This window comes from Schistosoma haematobium, chromosome ZW (assembly GCF_000699445.3).
Source record: "Schistosoma haematobium chromosome ZW, whole genome shotgun sequence".
NCBI lineage: Eukaryota > Metazoa > Platyhelminthes > Trematoda > Strigeidida > Schistosomatidae > Schistosoma > Schistosoma haematobium.
This window is the reverse complement of record NC_067195.1, coordinates 7,786,381-7,804,865: the sequence shown is the minus strand read 5'-3', so window position 1 is coordinate 7,804,865 and position 18,485 is coordinate 7,786,381. Positions and strand designations below refer to the sequence as shown.

Sequence of the window (18,485 nt, the reverse complement as noted above, 5' to 3'; positions counted from 1 at the left end):
GCAGTCGTAATCTAGCTCCTTGAGGTAGATATTTTGGAACTTGATATAAAACAGAGAAAGCTTCCTCTATTTTAATATGATGTTCACTATCTACCAAGTGTAAAAGAATAGTGCCGTTAATTGATTTGGTAACTCCCTTTTTAAACTGCTGAATTCATGTTTCTTCATTAGAATCAATCTATGAAAGTATAAAAGATAAATTTTAAATCTTATGCAATAACTTTTAATAAAACTTAAACCTGTTTATAAATTTAAGTTTAGTTGTGAATCTATTGGTTTAATTTATTCACAACTAGTAGGTGGATTTAACCTATCCAAATACAAATAAACAGTCTTAACTGTCTATCCACTATTATTCAATTAATGATAGGTTAAATTCAATATATTCACTTAAGTGACAGTTACAATCATTTAATTGTATTTAATCTTATATCATTTACTTATTGTAATATGGGATATGTTTTATTTGGAATAGTATTATCTTAATTGGATGATTACATCTTATTAAAAAATTAAATAATATAATACATTTTGATTTGGTCTCATATCTTTCTCTCAACCCCTCTCTTTCTCTCTCTCTCTTTGTCTCTACATGCCATTAACTTCTACAGAATCATTATCATTAATTACTTTAGATTCATCTAAATCATCTAATTTATGTATATCAGTGAATATACCATCATTAACAAAAGAATCAATTAAATTATCATCATGTAATATATCACCTACATTTAATATAGATGATATTTTATCAACTCATTATGAACAGGATGAATTCAATAAACAAACATTGAATGTTAATAAAAATTATCCTATTGTTCAAATGAATGAAACTGATCATACATTTTTAAATAATGGTAAGTAATTTATTAAGATTCTAATAATATTTAATATAATACTATTCATATGTAATATAATATTATATGATTATGTAATAATAACGTAAAAAAAATAAATCCAATATGCATAGAACAATTGTGATAAGATGGTATTTTATTATTTATTTTAATACATAGATATTGGTACAAGGAGGCACCAGATACATATGCGCCACACAGACCTCACTTGATATATGTGAGGGCTGTGATACTGCCCGGGTTCTCAAACCGAACCAGGTGGTTTTCTGAGGAGGTCACACCCCGAGTCTTCGACATGAAGGTCTGATCCACAAGACAATGGAGATAGGTAAGGAGATGCATTACCATGGTAGCCGGTGACCAATGATTGTTTCATACTCCATTTGTTCCCTCACGATACTGGAGCCCATGTGCACCATTGGTTTGGGATCAGGGTTTTCCAACTCCCCTAGGTGAGCTCTCCGTGTCCATCAACCCGGTTAAAGCGCCGGACATTCGCTTTCCATCCTCTCAATTTTGTAAACAACACCCGTGGTGGGAGAAGGCAGTGAGTAGGACGTCCCTGGCAGAGGCTATATATGCGTGGCCATGTGAGAGCGTATTGAGAGGGAGAGCTGACTCTCCCCACTCTCGGCCCTACCAGGGCATTTGGGAGTCGACAAGAATTCCTGAACCCAGGTTTTGTGCTACTTGACACTCGTCATGTTAAGGGACCTGGTACTCCCTGGCGGATTCGATCCCGTGTCACTCAGATTCACAGTTAGAGACGTAACCATTGAGTTAATTGGGCCTCGATCGACCTCCTATAGGATTGAGATGTAATCACAATTGATTGATTACTCGGTGGTGTATTTGGTGTTAATAAAAGAAAAACATTGAAAGGATTATAGTAAAACAACAAAGGATAAAATATAATACAGCTTTGAACAGGTAGACTGTAGGTTCGAATCCTGCTGTTTATTTTATTATGTGCAATTAGATAATAATAACAATGATAATGATACTAGAACTCATATTCAAAAAGTATGACGTAAAGCTAAATATGTAGAGTAATTGTGAACAAGTGTGAAAGAAGAGTTCGCGTAAATACATAGTTAAGATCCATGTAATTACCTCAGGCTCACAGTCGATCATAATGAAGATATACTAACTGTTGACCTTTCTCTAAACTTTAAGTTCCAGTATCCTTACACAAATACCCTTCAACTTCTTTTTCTAAATCATATTTTCAACACTTGGTCCTCCTCACTATAATTGCTACTAAATTATTTCAATTCTTTTCCTATTTATCTTATTCACTTCATCTTGTTGTACCGATGTAACATAGAGACTTGAGTCAATGATATATATGCATGTCATGCTGTAAGTTGATTATAAGTGACTGAAATAAACTTATTTTTAGTAGAATCAGTAGCACAAAAATTCTCCATTTAAGGAGGGTTAAAAGAAATACGAGAACTATTATCTGGCAAAAAAGACCAAACAATGATTGTGAAAGAAGTAAATGATAATGAATAAACTAAGATGTAGATAATGATAGATTAGTACCTTGATATAAGAAACAATAAATGGTAAAAAAACATGAAATGGAACAGAATTAAACAATGTTAAGATTTGACGAAGCTGAATTTTGCATGTTACAGTTAATAAGATGATACTAATTTGTAAATTCTGAAGGTAAACGCTGAGTTCCTACTACGCTTACTATCATAAATATCTTGTTATATATATATATGTAACGAACATGCTTATTGTTATTGGTTATGTGTTAGATATGAAGTTAGTTGTCACATCCTGATTCCCTATACTGTGGAAAGATATTCCCCCCTGAAGTATCTGAAAAGGGAACTGGTTTGGGTGTGGTTTTGACGACGTGTGGGAGTGATCACAGACTTCAGCAGATGCTCTTCATATACGACGTCTTTGTTAACAGTTTTTGACATGCTGTCTTCGTAATTTTCAGTCCTACTGCCTTCTGGGTGTGTTATCTTAGGGCTGACCTTTTCTAACTCCTCCCTCCGTTGCAGAGAGGCTACACGGCTGCAATTGTCGGTTTTCTGTCATCACATCACATGATTGTCAGGATGAATTAGTTTTTGATATTACCGCTCATCATCCGACCTGCCTAATGTACTAAGACCTATGGTAACTAGTATTCCAGTCAATCTATCTCTACTGGGTCATAACAACATACAAGTTTCAAGTCAAAACAGCAGCCACTGTAGTGATTGGCTGTCTGACAATGAATAGATTCGAGATAGTGAACGTCAAAAATTTGTTTCTTATGGTTATATGCTGTATTCCTCTAAAGATAATAATGTTTAAGTGAAGTGTACAAAAGCTTTATGGTAGTTAAATCAAATTTTGAGACTTGACTCTAAGGGCAAACTGTATGAAGAAGTGTGACAAATTAAAATGAATTTGTAATGTATTTTTTTAAGAAATGAAGTTCTCAGAAATAATTCATAGGAATCCGTTTTAATTAATATATCTCAGTAACTAAGTATAGATATATATTATTGATCTTAAGCCACGTATTTTTTTGAAGGACCCTAATATATTACTGGGCGGGCTAGACATGAGTAATTAGCTTTAGGTTTGAATCGCAAATCCTGTAGTTGAAAGTTAATCGTCTTAATCATTCAGTCACTTCTCGATCAGGAAAAACCAGACAATGAATATAATTGAAGAAGTGTAGGAGCACCTAAACTAAGATGTGCCATCAGACTCTGAAGTCGATAACTGTTGATGTGAGCCATATTTGCAAATTCAGGTTACCTGGTTGGGTTGCGCTGGATAATCACTGGTTGAAGACGTTTGCTGATATAGTTCAGAATCGGTTACATTAGCTTCACTGTTATTTAATATATTTTTTCGCACAAGTTCATTGCTTCTTTTCGAAACAAATCTTCTAAATTTAATTTTTTTATCATCGTTGATACCCTTGTTATTTCGAATTATTTCCTAATCATCATGTTATATCACCACTCTGTGCTAGTGTAGTATACCAGCTTGGACTGGTACACATTTACACCATACTTTACGCTAGAAACAACTGATTAACTAAGCCCTCCACTCCATTAATTTCTTGTGTAAAAGTGGTTACAACAGTGATTTTTTCTGTTTACTTGGTCCATAATAAGTAATATTAGCCTATATTGAAATGTATATCGAACTAACTAGTCAAGATTAATGATAATTGCACAATTAATCTGTACTGTAGTTAAGGTGTCTCAGTTCATATTTTGTATTTAAAGCCACACCAAAGTTAGTATATATATATATATATATATATATTTATCGCGCTTTTCATCTGTGTGTGACTAACAGTATCCAATTGCCCAAATTGTACTGGCATTATACCGGTCTAAAATGCCTAACACATTGAATACCTAAACCACTGATATCAACCAGTTATATAATCCTCATAAAACTGTGTTGTGTAGTCTGGAAAATGAGGAGGGATGTTGAAAATATCTGAAGGGTATATTTTTCTGATTGTAAGTAAACCAGTTAAACCATTGCTAGAAACGACATTTACAAAAAATGTAGATTGAACCGTCAATTTTGAATATCATAGGGCAAAAACTAATAATAACAATTACTTACATACATATGAACATTCAAGTTCGTGATATTGTGTAATGATCATTCAGTATCATCATTGGTAATATCTATTTTACTCTTGTTATAAGGGGACAGATATTGTAAAAGTTGGAACTAGTTTTTTTTTGTTATTATTAATTACGATTTCGTTGTATAATTACTGAGTAGTTAGGTTACAATGTATATGTATCTTGTTTGTCACTAGCTTTCGGTATACTAATTAACTATGGTTGTACGACTTACCGTTACTGTTTTGTTACCAATCTGTTACCTACACCCTCCCCTTTCACAGCCTTTTTTTGGCTTGTTCATTTATTATTGTTATTCTTCATTTTGTGTCATGGTCTGGTATGTCTGTATACAAACAACGTCTGTTTGAAATGTAGAAGGAGGCTCTCTGCTACTCCTGGACTCAAGGTAGGCCATAGGGAGATGCTAGCGAACGGTGAACCAATAGAAACCTAGGTGACTGCTCAAAGCCCATAGTGGTGGTCAGCCCTGTGATTGGTCAAATCAGAGAGACTTAGTTATAAAGTAAATAGGAGACCAAATTAGAATCAGGATTCCGATTTGTGATTAGACACATGACATGGGTCAGTGGGTCTACAAGACAACAGCTCTGAACATGATTAACCCTTACCAATCATAAGTTGTTCCAATTATTTTTCAATAGGATATCCATCTTGTTACTCCGCTATTTTAATGAACTCCTGAACCTTGAACGACAGTGCAATAGGTATCTTTCCCTAACTAGTATTCTGCTTTTAATATTTTATGGATACCCCAATAATTTGTTTTATCTATGTGGTTTAAAATTAACTGAAATCGCTCTTATTAACAGATTATATTATTGACAAGAATATAATGATGACAGACGGTTAGAAAAAGAGATCGGAATTGTCACTTCAGTTAGGATCTAGATACTACTTAATTCAATTACAATCCTGGTGATTTTTTTATTTTCATTTTTTATAGATTTATGCTTATTACAGTTGATTGAAATTAACCGCTTTACTAAATGATCTATTCAACAATGACAATAAAAACTTTTAATGTAGTAGTTGTTAGGGAACGATAAAAATGCTTAAGCTATTATAATTCATCGCAATTTTTATCACTACTTCCATCGGTTTTAAACTGGCGGCCTGTCTGGTCATCTGGACTACCTGTTCGTGTCATTTAGATATTTCAACAATTTATCTATTTTTGTTTGTTATAATACATCATTATGTCTAGAAATCACATAACCTATGCAGTTGCGTTTCTAAAAAAGTGTACAACCTTTCATTGTACAAGTTATAAAAGGCCCAATCAGAGATCTTGCGGTTGCTGGCAATATGTAGCAAAAATAATATGCATTAATCAGATGTTGACTCTTGAACTGGTAACATCTAACTGACAATCACTTAATATTTATCATCAGGATCGACAAAGAAGTAAGAAACGCAAACTTTTTGAAATACTTTTTACTGAGAATTCTATATTTTACCAAAAATATAATACTGAATAAAGCTAATAATAATAATTTAGATAATTTTAAACATAACAATAAGTTTTGAAGCTGTGCACATGAACATAATTTACATCTACAATATCTTTCACTAAACACTGTTGTATCAGAAGATTAAATTGAGTAGCTTCTTTGAGCCATTTATAAACTGTTAATTGACCTATTGGCTATTAGTATATGATTTACTATTCATAAGTTATTTCCAATGTTACAGTCTCTCGCATTCACAGTCACTCTCGATTTGATCTTGTATGATTCTTTTGTTTTCTATTTTAATGATATGATGGGGTCTGGTTTGCTTGTGTATAACCTATTTATATTTGAAGTATGTTAGTTATATAGTGGAGGCTGAGATTACGTTCTGGACTTAACGGGCAGGGCTAGATGAGAAAGACTAATAAGGATTTTGAGTTGACACTAGGTTGTTAGTGCTGGTTGACGTGTCATTGGTTTAGCATTAGAACGAGGTCATATATAAGTTGCTGTCCTAAACATCAATCGGAAAATTTAGATAATCAACATACATGAAATAATATAGTCTACTTATGTCTGTTTTCAATGGTACTTGCAAAAGTGATTTTATGCCTTATTGAATACTCTTGAAAGACTACTAACCACACGACGAATTCATTGAAATCCCTTGAATTAAAATATTTTCTTACAAGATCAGAACCGTTATTCGACTAGATGAAAATATGAATAATTAACTATATGTTTGGTATAACTCAATTACTGATAATCTTTTAAATAGTCGATCAAATCTAAAAAGTTAGGTTACAAAATAACTAAAAAGGTTACACTTTTCTACTTTTATCATTCATATTTTCTTTTCAACTGTTGATAGTGCATTCATTCATGCATAAATGCTAAATCAATCGAATTAGTTTATTCATTGTAGTTTCAAAGATGCTTAATTCATAAATATCTTCTACAGATTATTCTTAGTTGGGGGCTGTGTTGAAATAAATTTCTACAAACAGTTAACTACTTTAAAGTTTGATAACTAAATTTGCTGGTGATTATTGTATCACGGTAAAAAATGATCGAAATCTAACTATAATAATTTGTAATTCATTGAAATTATGTATAATTTCACTTATACCAAGTCGTTCATTGATGAAGAGCTCTAACTAGTTCGAATTTCTGACTTAAGTCAGAATAACTACATTATAAAGAAATACAGTAACACAGGGAATGGATACTTTGATCAGAAAAAAATGTCACACAAGATAATGCTAACGAGATTCTATTAACTTTTGCTAACTACTTATGTGAAAAAAACCCTGTAAGGTCAATGTCAGCATTGGTTGATGTAATATCTGCTAACATCATCCAACTCATGCAGTCAAGATTCACTTCCGACCAGTATCGTTAGTATTAAGAAACGATCGGTATGTAAGGTATTTAGACAGTCAGTCAATCAGTCAGCAACAACGTTGAACTTCATAAATACGTACATCAGTTCAACTTGCCATATCACATTAGCACACAGATACAATTGTCCATTCAAATCACATAGTGGTAGAGATAGTAAAAGTATAAGCAGTAATCGGAAACATTGGAGTTTGAAGATGTTATTCAAGTAGTATAAGCCGGTGAAATAAATTTGGAAAGAGAAAAAATGAAGGACATGAAGAATTTAGAAGATTTGAATTTGTGAGAATATAAGGAGTGGATTCACCTGCGCCATTGCAAACGATTTTGAACCATGTCATTCAATGTCTCTAACCATCGGTTGTTATCATCTCGCGGATTCCAACCGGGTAGTCTATACCTACCAACGTGGTTCAGTTCACTTGTGAGTGACTTCATGGATTTGTGCCATGTTTTGTTCTGATCGCCCCTAGCTTTCTTCCAAACCTACTTCTACACCATAAAGCATGGCTCGTCAGAGCAGTATTTATGTAGTGTACATATGCGCTAGTCAATAAGAATTATATCTTAGGATTAATTCATTTGTCTCCTTAAAATCTTCAACATCCTCAGATATATCGTTCATTATGTGAAAAAATAAAACAGTGCTATTATCAAATGTATTTCGATTACTTCTATTTAGTATAATGACTAGTATAGTATATCCATTGTTGAGAAAACCGTGCATCTGCATTGCTGAGGAGCCCCGTAATGGGACGAAACGATCATCCAGTGCTCCCAGTTTCTCCATGGTAGTCCAACTTCAATTGACTCATGATTCCAACTATTGTAATTTTTAAACTTTAATCCATCTTAAATCTTGAAGCAACAAATATAAGTGAAATATAATTGATTAATATCAGAAGGTGTTTCTGTGGCTATTATTAGTAATTTCAACAGTTGAGATCATAAGTCAATTGAAACTAGACCATAATAGAAAACCTTAAAGCACTGGACAGCTGTTACTTTGAACTGTTTAAACATAATAGCTTATTCCTATAGTTATAGAAGTGAATTTCACACCTAAGAAATGTCTAGAGTAAATATTCTAAATTCGACATCAACCTGTGAATTTTATTGACTGACTTTTGCGAGAATATGATTTCATAAAGTCTCACGAGGCGGAATCGTGGATGCACACTGCTGAGGAGTCTCACAATAGGAGGAAACGGCTGTTCAGTGCTTCCATGTTATCTGTGGTGGTCTAGCTCCAATTGACTCATGATCTCAACTATTGAAATTACTATAGCATCCACAATAACCCCTGATATTAAATATCTTTGGATGATTGCTTTATTTTTATTTATTTATTTAAACACATAAACATCGGTAAAAGGAGGCACTAAATAGATATGCGCCACATAATCGATTTTTGTGAAGGCTGGGATACTGTCCGAGTGCGCAAACTGAAACAGGTGGTTTTCTTAAGGAGCCACAACATCAAGAGATATAGTCTCATGGTAATCGGTTACCAATAATTGGTTCATACGCCATTCGTTCCCTCAGAATCCTGGATCCCGTGTGCACCAATGATTTGGAATGAGGGTTTTCTAACTGCCCTAGTTGGATCCTCCATATCCATCAACCTGGTTAAAGCGCCATACATTCGTATTTCATCCTCTCAATTTCGTAAACAACAGTAATGCCACGTGAAAGCAGTGAGTAAAACTTCTCTGGCATTGATTGTATACACGTGGCTATGTGAGAGCATTTCTCGAGGGAGAGCTGACTCTCCCCACTTTCGACCATACTAGGGAATTTAGGGGCTGATTATTACTTGGTTTCTGTGATGTTTTTTTTAAAAGAAAATTTGTTTATTGATACTTCGTAACATAAATGTTATATTTTTTGTATTTTTTTTTAAGTTGAGAGAAGAAAAATAGATAAATTACCATTGATTTGTAACAAAATCTACTTTTTTTTGTATGGATAAAATCATGCCTTATTTTGGTGGAAAATAATTTCATAAACTATATGTTAGATAATCATACTAGTTAAAGCATAGTAATTAGACAAATAAGTTAACATAAAGATAGAAGTAATAAGTAAATAGTTCTTTTATTTTCTTCTGTGAAACGGATTGTTCTCATGAGAAAATTGCCAGTAATGTTGATTGGTTCTTTCTTGAAGAATATTCATTTGTGTTATAAAGGCATCTGTGTATTTGGTTTTAAATTAACTGATCGGTGTTAAAATAATACAATTATATTACTATAGCAATGAGAGATTTTGTCGCACTTTCTTTGTATAGACAAAGATTAGTTCGAAAGCTCTTGATGATGATTTTCCCAAATCCTGTGGTGCGGTCTAGGGTGGGGAGAGTCAGTTCTCCATCGAGAAATGCTATCACATCGCCACGCGTATACAACCACTATCAGGAAAGTTCTACTCACTCCCTCCTCGAAACGAGGGTGTTGTTCACAAAATTGAGAGGATGAAAAGCGAATGTCCAGCAATTCAACCAGGTTGGTGGATATAGATAGTCCACCTAGGGGAGTTGGAAAACCCTCGTTCCAAATCAACGGTGTACATGGGTTCCAGAAACCTGAAAGGACAAATGGCGTATGAACCAAATATTGGTCATCGACTACCATCAGGCTGCATCTCTTAACACTGCCCCACTGTCTTGTGGATCAGACGTTTTGGCCGAAGACTCCGGATGTGGCGCCTTAAGAAAACCACCTGTTTCGGTTTGGGCACGCGGGCAGTATCCCAGCCCTTACATAAACCGAATGATTTGTGTGGCGCATATCTATTTGGTGCCTCCTTTTACCAATGTTTATGTGTTTAAATAAATAAATAAAAATAAAAAGTGTACACTGCCTGTCAATTATTTTAAATGATTTTGCGTCATCCACGTTTTATTCACTATCCATTGAATGTTTAGTGACCTCAGTTACGAATACTTTACTCCCTGTCAAATGCAGTTTACGGAGAATATCTTAAGATATCTTTGTAGATGCCTTTATTTTTTATCTTTTATATGTTAATTTCTTACATACGACAATAATCTAGAGTGAAGTTTCTCCCTAAGATCTTCATTTTTTTTCTTTCGATTGATTGTTATCACTTCTCGTTTGCTAATTCTTTTTTGTTGCCATGTCATATTTTGGTTCAGTATTTACATATTTCCTCTATTTATTTTTAGAAAAAATTTTATTCTTCGTTAAAAATCAAGTTTTTTCTCCACTTCCTTCTTCTTTTATTTCATCGATTTGTGAATCATTGTTGAAAAGTTGTATGTTTCATTCCTTGTATTAATTAGCTCTCAATAGATTTTGTTCTTATTAGAATAATCTCAAATAGTTTGTAACTAGTAGTTACTGTAAGCCAAACTGAATAAATCACAAGATTAAATAAATTTTTAAGGTGGGTATAAAGATTTTGTTTATAATTATGTGGTCTGTATTTTTAACTTTCCATTAATTTATAACTAATTATTCTTTAGTAAATTTGTTCATTTTAACAGTTGAATTCGTCTTTTTCTACTACATCATGCCTCGATAGTATTCTGTTAATAAGGATTGTTTACAGCAAAGATGGAATCTAGTTTGACACGCGTTTCATTCTATTTGGGAATCACTAGCTGGATGTACTGGCATCTCAGAGTTGATGTTCGCTCTGGGACTCGAACCCACTACAATTCACTTCAAATGCCATTGCGTTATCCACTTAGCTAATGAATAGAGATAGCCACCTACTTGTGCAATGGGGTGAAGTTTAAATTCACTTGGTATTGTTTGCTTGTATCTTCCCATTGTTATTTAGGACTGCAATTGATCAGTCTCATGTTAGTATATGTGAATCCTATGCATATTGCCTCGATATAGCCTTATGTCACAAGCTTTTTAAGCAAAGATGATGTTTGAAGCGAATGGTACCGGGTTCGAGTCCCGGAGTGAACATCAACTCTGAGATACAGGTACATCTAACTGACCAGTCCCAAATAGTACGAAACGCGCGCCGTGCATTCTACTGCTAGACATTATCGGTCTTTACTTAAAAAGCTTGTGACCTAAGGCTATATCGAGACAACCCACACATGATGCACATATAATAACAAGAGATTGATCAATCGCAATGCTATATAACAATGGGAAGATACAAGTAAAACAACACCAAGTGAATGTGAGGTTTATTTAAGTTTGTGGTTAACATGAACTTACATAATAGTAACAGTAGTAATAGTATTCATGGCTAGTCATTTTTTTTTCACTATCAAAATAAAGTCCGCAGGCATTTTTTTTCTGTTTAGCAAGATAAACAAAAAGAAATTCCCCTGAATTTTCATGTGTTTACTGTGTAATTTTAGGATGATTCACTTTTCACAGAAGTAGTAAGTACGAAAATATGCCATATGACTCATTTGCTTTATATTTATCTTATTTAAACAGGTTTTGTTTATGTTTATTTGTCTATTTTGTATAAGTATTTAAAGTTACATTACAATGTAAAAAAAAAGAAGTGAAAACCTGTTAGATTAACCACGTATATAATAGAGGAGTGATTTGTGGTAGCTGTTGAATCTCATAGTTTAAATCACAATCTGACCTTAGTCATTGAAAACTTGGGAGTATTGGACAACTCTTACATCTTATAATGGGATTCCTTAGCAGTATGTATCCATGATTCCACAGAACCTTCCAGGTCTCGCGGTAAGAGTATATATATATATATAAAGGTGCTTCATAGGGATTACAAGACATTCTTTGTCATAAAGTGTAATCATCGGAAGAACTATGGAAAAGTAGTGAGTACTAGACAACTGGTTGTTTGTTGTTTATTATGTGTTGGCAGTATTGATCTACGGCTTTCTTTTGGGAATGAACATAAGCATTTTAGGTGTGTTAGTGGATGCAATGACTCTAGATCACTAATAATCCTGTAGAGCTGGAAAATTCAAAAATTAAGTCGGTAATGGCAATATATATCATTTTTAGCAACCACCAAATTCATATTAAAAATATCAAACTAAAACTAAAAAATTTTTCAACTAAAAAAAAGAGTCTAGTGGCCGATGTGTTTCATTGTCATGTTACATCCCTATACCCTTAATAGAAAAGAAGACTTGACTATTAAAACGACCTGGATTGTTTGTTCAAACAACCACATGTAACTCTTCACTTTCCACAAAATTTACACACACATACACAAATCTTAACTCTATCTCTACATACTTAAAGATTTCATAGTTTTCATACACACCATCACACATACAGTTATACACAATGATGTCTCGTCTAGGGTTACCGTGAACCAAAAAATTCTCAAGATGCTGGTATAATCGTAACTATTCTGATCTTGATTGAACTACATAAACCTGTGTCACTTTAACTAGATTATTTATTTTCTATGCGCGTTTTATTCCATTTGGAACTCATCTGCTAGATGTACCTTCATCTTAGAGATGATAATTACTCTTGACTGGGTAACGTGTTGGGCATTTGAAACGAAAGGTGCTAGGTTTGGATTTAGAAATCGATATCAACTCTGAGATACAGGCATATCCGGCTAACGAGTGTCAGATAGAACAAAACACATCCTAGATTCCGCTGCTAGCTACATTCTATCTTATCTGCAATGAAGTTATAATTCTGAACTTCATCTTATTTACTTTGATTTAGTCCCTTAGTACCAGTGTCACCCATTACACACCTAAGTTTTGTTTGCTACCAAATATAATAATAGCAGCTTTATTTAATACTATGAATGTTGATAAAGTGAAAAAAAATCTCAGAAACAGTATTGCTACATTACAACAAATATCTCTTCAACACTCATTGGAATTGCAATTATTCAAAATAAATTTTACTAATTCACTTGGTACTGATTACTTGAATATTCCCATTGACGTTTAGCACTGCAATTGATCAGTCTCTTATCGACATATATGTGCATCCTGTGCGTATTGCCTTAATTCACAAGCATTCTAAGCAAAGATGGATAGTGGTTGGCAGTGGAATCCAGTTCGACGCGCTTTTCATCGTATTTGGGACTCGTCAGCTAAATGTACCTGCACCTCAGAGTCGATGTTCACTCTGGGGTTCGAACCCAGTACCATTCGCTTCAAACGCCATCGTGTTATCCACTTAGCTACTGAGTTAAATTTAGATTTGATAGTTCGTTTGAGAAATTATATAGGATCAAATAAGCTACTAATTTTCGCCTGAACATATATTTTTACAATGGCCTTGAAATCAGGTCGAAAAAATTTATTTTGGAATAGTAAAAAAGGCCTATGAGAATAGAGATCTATGACTAGGACAAATCCGAAAGTTCGTATTTAATAGAATTTGACGGCAAACAGTAATAATTCGAAGTAGTTAGAAGGCAGTTATAAAAAAGTAAATATTTTGTGCCTGTATAGTTAAAATATTTTCAGTGGAAGATGTAGTGATTAAGTAAAATAATCCTGATTTTGTAGATATTAATACCAAGGTTTAACTTGATAATTTCGAATAAATTGGTCAATTGCTAACAATAAAAAATGATTGAGTGCACGAGTTGATCCAAGCTAAACCACCATTGAAAACTTGGAAGCACTGGACGTCCATTTCGTCCCAGTATGAGACTCCTCAGCAATGTGCATCCATGATCCCGCACCAAAGAGACTCGAACTCAAGACCTTCGGTCTCGGGAGTGAACGCTTAACATCTAGACTACCGAGCCAGTCGAAGGGTTGTGCAAGATTATGAATCGATTGAAGTGCATACTATCTTCAGTAACCATCATGCCGACATTAAAAATATCAAAATAATACAGAAAGGTGATTAGCGGAAGGTTTGCACATGTTACTAAATTCTGCTGCTCTCAATAGAAAAGAAGGCTTTGTCTTCCATCAAACATGGACCATCTATCCGAGCCACCATTTTTGATTCTATTCCCATCACACAAATACAAATGCAATTCGGCCTTTCCACACTAGAAATGTCATACTTTTCATACCCATTTGCATATGCACACAAATGCACATAAGTATTACCTTGACTGGAATGACATGACATTGACTCGGTCAGACCTGTTTTTCTGAGTGATTGTACTAAATTTGTCTGTTCTATTACTTTGTACTATTTTTTATATTGGGTTGATTTTCTTTGTTTATTTATTCATTCTCTGACACTGATTCACGAAATGTACTTTTTATACTTATTGTGGTATTACAAATCTATAACTTTTAATTATTAGTCCTGTGTTTGTCATAGATGAGAAGGTTTTGAAAATCAATAGACCAATGTACTTAAAACTTCATCACTGACCCAGACATGATGACCATCTTACTGATCATGTTAATATAACTAATCAGTAAATATTATACGAATAGTACATGACCTATTTATGAATCTGCATATCATATCTGATGTGCCATAATTGTTGCTTGTAATTTCAAATTATATCTAAATATAACAAGAAAAGGTGATTATATTACTGTAACCATTTACAGATAGTCGTTAGATCCCCTAAATCTTTTGGCGTATTTCAACATCACATTCCTCTCTACCTACTATTTTCTTTGATATGCTTATCACAGATTTTAGGTATTTTCATAAAGCATATTTTCAAATACATTGAGCATTGGGTAGAAAGTTATATATCGGTGTTTTAATATGGTGGGAATTTTTCAGCGAGAAAGTAATAAATAGATTTTCTTTTGTGATATCCCATTGGCATTAATTGACCATTTCAGACAATGACTGGATCTTTTATAATTCTATTTCAGAGCTTCTTACTGGTGAAGATAGCATTTTTATTTTGTTTGAGTTGATTGGTATCCACTGGCGAGGAGAGTGGAACAAAAGACAAAATATTTCTGTTCAATATTCACAGACTTTAAATGATTGTCAAAGCTGTTATCTCCATGACCTTGGAATATCAATCATAAAAGGGCACATTTTAAGCAACCAATGGAAGAAAAGGATCTAAAGTTTAGACTGTAATTTTTTAATTACATAATTTATCATGAACGGATAATGCTACTAATATGGTATTTGAGATAACTTCAACATGTATATGCTCAGACGTCGTAGTCGCTTGTAATTTAGGATCATATCTGATTATTCAGTTGACGAAGCTTAAGTGTTCTCTTTGATCATTTTGATAATGAAAATGATCTTCATATTAATTACTGCGTTATTACACACAAAATCCTAATATGTTATATGGTCGAGTAACGCATCACACTATACTGGATGACAATTTTGGGAAAAGGTAGACACCGACCATCATCAACTTAAAGTAGTCAGGTTCTATAATCTTAAAACTGCTCGCCTTGAACCACCGTACAACTGATATTTGACAGTCAAGCCGATGTCATGATGGAGCCTAAACCATCCTTGATAATTACGACTGACTTCATCTTTCGACCTTGTTTGCCTAAACACTACTGAAGTACGTGAGCGTTTTACTAACTTCCAATGATTGGGTGATTGTAGTCATGCTGAGGTACTTTACATTCCAATCGTACGAAGTATATGCCATAGTTATAGACGCATTTGTCATTTGATTATTATTATTGTCACAAAATAAGACAATATCATACACTTAGTCTAGGTCGAAAAAGGTTTCAGTAGATAAAAAATATACTCCCGCACATACTTTTAACAAAAATTCTATGTCCTCATTTAAAAACACTTAAGAGAAATTGAGAAACTTAACAGCTCTTTTTGACCCAATCATTGGCTTGGAGTAATAGTGAGAGTTATCTTCCTATCATTGTTTTTTCTGAGGTATCTGATAAATACACTTTAATTATGTCTTAACTTATTGAATAAAATAATGATAATAAGAATCAGATAGTGGCTAGTAGTGAAATTTGGGACTCGCGTTTTGTGTCCTGTTTAGGACTCGTCAGATGGGTGTACGTGGATTCAGTGTTAGTTTTCATCCCAGGGCTCGTACCCAGTCTCTTTCATTTCAAACATCAACACCTTGTTCACGTAGCCGGTAACTCCAAATAGCCATTGACTTATTTCAGAGATGAAAATCAACACTGGAATATGAGTATATTCAGCTGACGAGTTTCAAACAAAAAGAAACACAGTCGGAAACTACTCAACTCTGCTTCAAAATGCTTGTGACTAATAACGATATTTGAGCAATCTCCTCAGTATGCTCATCTATGAAAAAAACTGACTAATCAGTTACAGTCTTTATCGTCAGCAATCTAAAATTGAAGCCCTTACAACTGAATTAAAATAACAATAATAATAACCTAAGTTTAACTTTCTTCTCTCTTTTCATCTCTTTTTTTCAATGATAATTATTATTATTTAAATGCATTTACTAAAAGCATTATTATTGTTTCAACAACATATACAACACGTATTACTGTCTAAATAAAGTTCAGAGAACAAAACTCCATCAAAAACATCCACCTGAGATACAAATTTTCTCCACCATCTCAAAAGCATGTACAAGCATGTACAAATAGATTAATCTATACTTTATCGTCTTGTATCTTTCTCTTTTTATATTAAAAATATCATTCATATTGAATTAAAGTTAACTGTTTAATAATGATATTGTTTACTTGAATTTTCCCATTAATGTTTAGCACTACAATTGATCAATCTCTTACTGACATATGTGCATCCTGTGCGTATTGCCTCGATATAACCTTAAGTCTTAAGCTTTATAAGCAAAGATGGGTGGTGGCTAGCAGTGAAATCCAGTTTGATGAGCGTTTCGTTCTATTTGGGATTGGTCAGTTGGATGTACCTGCATCTCAGTGTTGATTTTCAATCTGGAACTCGAACTCATTTCATTACACAAACAAGTGGCTATCAGGACTCACTAGCTAACTGGATAGGATGATGGTGTTTAAAGCGAATGGTACCGGGTTCGAGTCCCATAGTGAAAATCAACTCTGACATGTAGATACATCCATATGATGAGTTTTAAATAGAATGAAACGCACGTTCTATATTCCACTGCCAACTACTATCCATCTTTACTTATATATTTCTAAATATTTAAAATAAAGCTTATATTTTCAAATATAAATATTTAATAGTTTAAGTTAAAACAAAAATTCACATTTATCTACCTAATCTTTTTTTTTTGGTTGAAAAATAATAATCCATTACGTCATATCCCATATCTAATCTGCCAATTATAAATTCACTTTGTTTTCTTTATTTATTTGTTGTTGTTGTTTTTTCTTCTTTCAATTCCTGTTTTCTAAACATGTTTTCTATTTGTATGCACACATTATTCTTATTATTATATACTGTATGAAATGTAGTGACTATATGTCATACATATACTAAGCAATAAATGAAGTTTTTGGTTTTCTTCACTGACTGTAAAATTCAATTTCTGAATAGATTTAATAGATTTTAGAAGAATGAAATGAATTCATAATGGATTACTTGGTTCGTTTGTTTTTTCCATTGTAATAAAAACTGATGATGATGATGATGATGCTTTGGATGGTGATGATGATGATTTTGTATAATGGACTTGGTTTCTCTTTCTTCCTTTCTCACTCTCTCTTACATTGTAGATTCTTATTCCCCAAATTGTATATCCAATTCATAATGGAATTAATTTAAAATTCTACCTTAACCTTTTTCCATAAGTTGAATATTACATTAAATGTCGTTATTTGTTATTATTATTATTATTATTATTATTATATTTTTGGCACAATACACAGTGAACCAGTGTAAGATAAGTCTCAAAACGCAATAAATATCCTCTAAATATACATTTAAGGACATGTGAAACTAAAATGTTTCTAGGCAATCATCTTGTAATGTAACCTGATGTTCAGTTTACTAAAAACTAAGTTAAAATAATTGTAGCTTACTTTTAATTTGATAGACAAATGAGTTCTGAATGCAAATGAACATGTTTAGTGTAGAAAACATTTTAGCCCACTTTTTTTAATTGACTTCAAGATATTCTTTCAGTCAGTCAGCCAGGAACAACGTAGAACTTCGTACGTATGTACATCAGTTCAAGTTGCCATATCACATTAGCACACAGATACAATTGTCCATTCAAATCACATAGTGGTAGAGATAGTAAAAGTATAAGCAGTAATCGGAAACATTGGAGTTTGAAGATGTTATTCAAGTAGTATAAGCCGGTGAAATAAA

General features: G+C 33.2%; 1 protein-coding gene across 1 annotated transcript in view; it reads left to right on the top strand.

The window, feature by feature from the left end:
- Positions 1-409: 409 nt before the first annotated feature.
- The window catches only part of MS3_00002690 (uncharacterized protein), a gene marked incomplete at its 3' end in the record, with an annotated part of 123,710 nt that continues 105,634 nt past the window's right edge, over positions 410-18,485 (top strand). The window contains exon 1 of the mRNA XM_051210299.1: positions 410-857. Coding sequence (XP_051070276.1) covers positions 593-857 — 265 coding nt within the window. The 5' untranslated portion in view covers positions 410-592. The remainder of the gene's footprint in view (positions 858-18,485) is intronic.